This window comes from Aplysia californica, unplaced genomic scaffold, assembly GCF_000002075.1.
Source record: "Aplysia californica isolate F4 #8 unplaced genomic scaffold, AplCal3.0 scaffold00341, whole genome shotgun sequence".
NCBI classification, from domain to species: domain Eukaryota; kingdom Metazoa; phylum Mollusca; class Gastropoda; order Aplysiida; family Aplysiidae; genus Aplysia; species Aplysia californica.
In genome coordinates, this window is record NW_004797611.1 from 703,188 (window position 1) to 709,667 (window position 6,480).

The following is a 6,480-nucleotide window of genomic DNA, read 5'->3' on the forward strand; positions in this document are numbered from 1 at the left end:
CAAGGTCTCGCAGTACATTGTATTGCTTGAGGCTTACGAAGGTTTGCAATGACCATGCTATGTTGCAAGTTGTACCTGTCATGTTCCTCGCGTCTCGCTGTATGATGTCTCCCATTGATCACATCACAGATACAGGGAGCGGGTGGCTGGAAGGGGTGCCACTGGTAGGTCCTACTTCTTAACTTTCCATCTGTTGTTACTGTCCGTCTGTCTTGCTTTTTCCCAGTACTAAATTTTAATCACCATTATTGTCTCTAGATGTTTCTATTTACCCAAACAAACAAGCAAACAAACAAATAAACAAACAAACAAACGTACACACAAGCAAGCAAGCAAACAAACAAACAAACAAACAGAGAAGAAACAAACAAACAAACAAAAATCGAACAAACAAATATACAAACAAACAGAGGGAAAACAAACAAACAAACAGGAACCAACCAACCAGCCAACCAACCAAACAGAGAAATAACGTGTTTTATGTGCATGAACAAAAATACCGTTTCGTGAAGGCTGCTGCGACCATAGTTTAATGTAAAGAACAGCTTTTAACCCCTATCAGTACGTCGTGTTTTACTATTGAATCCATACGACGTGGGGAACTCTGTGCCACCATTTAACTCTATCCGTACGTCGTGTTTTACTATTGAATCCATACGACGTGGGGAACTCTGTGCCACCATCCAACCCTATCCGTACGTCGTGTTTTACTATTGAATTCCGTACGTCGTGTTTTACTATCGCATCCATAGGACGTGGGGAACTCTCTGCCACCACTTAATCCTATCCGTACGTCGTGTTTTACTATCGTATCCGTACGACGTGGGGAACTCAAAGAGGAAATTTACTCGTCATTATAATCCGATCCGTATGTTTTGCATAGCAGTCTGTCAAAATGATTATTTTTTGGGGGAGAAATACTGAAAATTTCAAAGAGATCTTCGTAGTAAAAGAATTCTAAAATGTGAAGAATACAACCCCGGGGGTACAAAATGACCCTTGGGCGTACGGACAGCTTTTAAACAGACTGTAAAACCTAATGCCCGGGTGTATTTATATTCTAGAAACTCAAACACACCTTTAGTGAAAGAAATAATGCTGTGAAATAGTAAATGTCATTAATCTATTTACAAGCGTATCTATGTGAAGCGCTTGTTACGAGGGCTGTCCCACGGAAAACCGGAATTTGGCTGTAATTTGAAAACTATTCAATATTTTCACATTCTGTAAACGCACACTTGTAAAACAATCATTTAGGAATTTCCGAATTAAGCTAAGTGTAGAGCTTTCCTACCAGAAGATCATACCACCTTTTAAACATCTTACCAATATATTGATCAGTTTAAAGAATGTCTAATAAGAGATATCTGTGAATGGCCTGTCCTTTATGTTAGTTCACCACGAGCATCATCACCATCATCATCATTCTCACCCTGGGTCAAAGTGTAAGCCACGAGCAAACGCTTTCCACCTTTCCCTAGTTTATCACGATAAATACAGAGAAATCAGTTCTTTTTTGTTTTTTAGTAGAGGTTTTACGGCACTCGCAACTACATAAGGTCATACGAGCGCCAAGGGGTGGATGTCAAGAGAAAAGTCCTTACAGGGAATCAGACTTACTCTGCTCATCTCTCCAGCTTCAACAGTACAAAGTGTGCTTCGACTATCAAGGCACCTGGGAAATAGCAGGTCACAAAAGTGTGAAAAACATACAAAAGAAGTAGAGGAATAATAATAATAGTAAGGATTAGGAAAGAAAAAGTAGCAGTTTCCTGTTGCAGTTCAGGCACAGTTATGAGCGTGACATTATGACTCAGCCCATTTACAATTACAATTCTACTGTGCATAAGAACTCGAGATGTTAATGCCCACCCCCCCCCCTCCCCCCACGAATCCCCTTTCTGCCCTCAGCTGACAAAACGCCTTTTAAACATTTGGGCACCAATTGAAAAAATTTTTTTTGGGATACATCGTCAGCGTGAGCAGTTTTTCTACTTGTGTGAAAAATAAAATCAAAGTGAAACTGTGACTAGTCTTTGACTTATTTAGAATTCAAATTCCAGAAGAACGTCTTTTTTTAATGGTTATGCTGACTAAACGCCATTTTTCCTCAAAACTACTGGGAACAAAAAAGGCGTTTCGTCACCGTGCGGCAGCTTTGGGAATGGCATGAAACACTTCAGTCAGTAGCACCGCTCCGGGTGAATAAATCAGTTCTTTGCATAACGCTTTATTGAACATGTTACGTGTGTGTTGAGGACGCCGGGAACAAAAGCAGCAAACGCAAGAACCTATCATAAACAGATGCTTATTGGACATACCGGTTCAAAATTGTCTACGTGTGGCGTCTGTGGCCGAGTGGTTAGGCTACCGGATTCGTAATCGTGAGCGCAGGCTCGACGTTGTTTCCCTAGGAAAGGCGCTTTACTATTTTACACGAATGTTCCTCACTTCACCCAGGTGGGAATGGGTACCCAGCCACAGACAGCGAAAGGTCTTGTCAGTATGTTAATGTTTTAGCGCCCATAAATGTCTGCTTGCACTGACAACTTCCCAGGAAGTTGAGTTTGTCTCAGAATGCTCTCAGGTCTGCTGAGGTAATAGTATAGATTGTCAAGCGCATAGAGCTTGCTGTTGAGTAGGGGCTTGCGCTATACAAATGCTATCTATCTATTATTATAACAATGTATCGTCGGCAAGATGTTGAAATGTTATAAGCACAAAATTTCGATTATGTTTTTTATTGCAGCTTTTTTGAAACTTTGGTATCACTTGCATGAGCTCAAGAAATAATATGTTATTGATATTCAAATTCTGTGAGGGGAGGGGGGGGGGGAGGTCAAGAAGTGTTTGGTCTAAATATGAAGGAATGAAGATAAAGCTTTGTAACTCGGCACACATACTTTTATTTCTCTACATAGTCACAATGCAGAGTAACAGTTTTCTGCCACCTCTCTTTGACCTCCAAAAGGCCTTGAGAGAAAAATGACCAGGAATGGGCCCCTAACAGTCTTCAACAGCTTCTGTGGCGTCCTCGTTGTCATGGAAACGATGTCCTTTGAGTGGTTTCTTTAGATTAGGGCTAGTGAATAAGCTGGGTGTGGCAGGATTTCAAAGCCTCACTGTTCTGCTACCTGGTCTGCTTGTTGTGCCCTGTGCACAGGGGCGTTGTCATGCAGTAGGAGGACCCCACGCAGTTTTCCACGCCTTTATCTCACAAATTCGGACGGCAGTTTTATCAGCAAACCCGAGTAGTAGTCTCCTGTGACTGTTTTTCCATTTTCCAGTTAGTCAGTCATGATGACACCTTCACAATCCCAGAAACACAACAGCTTGACCTTTCCACTTGAATGTGTTACCTTTGGCTTCTTTGGTGAGGGAGAAGAAAGGGTTTTTCACTGCATGGAGGACAGTTTTTTGTTCTGAATCAAAATGATAAATCCATGTTTCATCCATAGTCACCATGTTTTTGAAGAAATTTGTGTCATTGGACTCAATTCGAATGAGACTTTTTGCAGGACTCAACCCTCGGCTTTTTTTACTCACTTTTCAAAAGGCGGGGTATCCACCGCGCAGACACCTTATTCATGTTAAGTTGGCCACGGAGAATCGTTTCAATTGACACTATATGATTCCTGTTTCACTTTAGAGCTGTCTGACAGTTATACGTCGGTCTTGTAGAACCAGTTTCTTCACTTTGGACACATTCTCTTCAGTTACCATAAAGGATGGTCGCCCTTCACGATCTTCATCCATCACCGACATGAATCCAGATTTGAATTTTCTTACCGAGTATGTCACAGTATTATAACGAGGATATTTCTCACTGTAAACTTGAACCATTTCCTGAAAAATGTCCGAAGGGGATTTTCCTTGCAGATGTAAAACTTTAATAGCTGAGCGATATCCAACTGGCTCCATTGCACAGTTTCAGCAAAGAAAAACAAACGTTTTGTGCGTGGTTTCAAAGAACACGCTGACTGGTGCCTTATTATTGTCGGATTTTCTCGAAAGTTTGCATGGTGTGTTTCAAAGAAATTGTCTAAAGGCTGCGAAATGTAATTACTCTACCATGATTTTTTCATATCCAGACCAAAGACTGATTGAATCCCCCCCCCCCCGTATATTTTGAAAAAAGCAAAAACAAACAAACAAACAAACAACAACAAAAAACTCACAAAAAAACCCCAACAACAACAACAAAACAACAATAACAACAAGCAAACGACAAAATGTAATGTTGGTACAACTGTTAAAAGAATGAAACAGCATTTTTCTCTCTCCTGTTTTGTTTTTCTTTCTGATCTTAATACATGTTAACAGTTTCCCGACGTTATGCTGTAATGCCCTTTCAAAGACTGAGCTTATACCGCATAGGTGTACTTATCAAATCTAAAAGAAAAAATGTGAGGCAGCGTGGTGGAATCAGGCTCTCGTTAAAATTATCAAAGTGAAGAAACTTGCATTTTTCTGCAGGTTTGTGAATTTTTATCAAATTTTTGTTGTTTGGCTCAACAGCTTTCATGCCCATTAAATAACTAATTTCTGAGTGGATTTTTCTGAAACACGTTGATTAAAAGCACAAAAAATGTAAATTTTCACTTACCAGGGACTCTTAAGCTAAGGAAATAACTAATATTTGACAGCCATTTTCTCAACAATTTCACCTCTGAAAACAGGTGACTCCACCTCCTTCATTCGCAAATATCTCGACTTGTATTCAAGATAAATGGATATTTTTTCATCCAAATAAAGACAAGTATACAAGCTTTAAGATGATGCAAATACCTCTATAAATATGACCAAAAAACTGACGAGAGCCTGATTCCACCACGCTGCCTCACAAATGCCATTCAATGCTTCACATTGAAAGCCAGGATTATTTGTGAAAGAAACTAGCGTTGAAAGGTGAGGACAACAATGTGCATCAAACAAATGGACAAAGTGGTTAAGTAGAAGTTAGAAATAGCATAGACGATGATATAATTTGTGAGGAAAAAATTGTGCGAAAACGTACAGATTTGACATAACCCTTTGTAACTCTGTACAATGTTATTTAAGAGGTCGGATTTCTAAAATTAACAGCCATCTCCGATAGGGAAATGAGAATGAGAACGAAATCAACGTTCACAGCTAGACTGCAGCCGAAATTTATGTCTTACGAGGGAAATAATTGTTCAGTAATATCCACCAAATTTAAGAGTGACATTTGAACGAAGATTTGCAAGCTCGTGTAATAAAGTGACGCTCTCAAGGGCACAACACGAGACAAAACTGAGCCTCGAACCTCAGAACCCCCAATCTCGCGATTAGGAGCCCGGTAGCTTGTAATTACGACACTATAGATAACGTGGTTTATATTTTGTGTTCGGAGATGTTCAAAAGCTGTACTGTCTTACGTAATTGGCGTTAGGACAACATTCATTCTATAAACGAGCTGTTTTCTTTGAGCTCCGGCGACCACACAACAACAGATCTATGCAATTATCGTAAAACTTTTTCGACATCAGGATGTATATGAAGAAGTTGGCGCTCGAGTTGATCGCTTGGAAAAGTTCTTGCAAATCCAGAAAAAGATTAAACTGGGGGTTGCCCATACTGAACCAAGGAATGAACAACGGGGCGATGAAAATCATGAAGGATGGTAAACTGCAGCCGATGTACACTGCACAGACGACTAATAACATCCGGGTCACCTTGTTGCTGTACCCATTGTTTGATGACGTCATTGCCAAGCGTTTTTTGTCGGCTTTTGAGAGTTTGTATCCGGTGACGCTGGAAAAGAAAATGACCAGGAAATACGACACAGGACCTCGAACAACCCCAACAAAACCGCCATTATAAGTCGACATGGTTTGAAAATTTTCCAGGAAAAACTTGGATGCAATAAAAGTCGGAAATGTTCGATTGTATCTTTGGTCGAAGGCAGCGCCCACCGCCAGTCCTGCGTAGAAAGGAGAAAACATCGCCAACGATATGGCGTACAAGCTCACAAGTACAACCATTGTGGATTTAACGGTTACCCACAGGGAGACTTTCAGGGGAAAGCAGACGACGAGAAAACGTTGAAAGGTCAACACAACTATGTGCATCATAGAAACGAACATGGCAGTTCTGTAGAAGTTAAAAATACCGTAGACCATGATATAAACGTTGTAGCGTTTAGCCAACATAAAGTTATCTTCCCCGCCCAACATTTCTGCGATGTACGTCACAGGACATTCCATTTTACGTAGCCATAGTGTTGCCACGAACAAGAGGTCCCATATGGCCAGAGAAAGAAGCAGCAGATTGGTGGGGTCTTTGTAACCGTCGCGGCGAAGAACCAGAACTGTGATGAGGTTACAGGAGCAGCCAACGAGGGCCACGATCTGGGAGAGGATACAGTTGACCATCAAGGTCATCAGGCCAGCCGCTTCCTCGTCCAAAATGATGTTGGTCGACGGCGGCTGGAGGGAGGGGAGGAGGCTCAGGACGTCT

At 41.1% G+C, this 6,480-nt stretch overlaps 1 protein-coding gene across 1 annotated transcript; it reads right to left on the reverse strand.

Moving 5' to 3' along the window:
- Nucleotides 1-5,426: 5,426 nt before the first annotated feature.
- On the reverse strand, nt 5,427-6,404 carry LOC101857732 (rhodopsin-like). Its single transcript, XM_005102793.1, has one exon. The coding sequence runs from the start codon at nt 6,402-6,404 to the stop codon at nt 5,427-5,429; it is 978 nt and encodes a 325-aa protein (XP_005102850.1).
- Nucleotides 6,405-6,480: the final 76 nt, after the last annotated feature.

What these genes read in the sequence shown, in the direction of transcription:
- LOC101857732 (XM_005102793.1), bottom strand. Translation starts at nt 6,404, where the DNA reads ATGACCTTGATGGTCAACTGTATCCTCTCCCAGATCGTGGCCCTCGTT.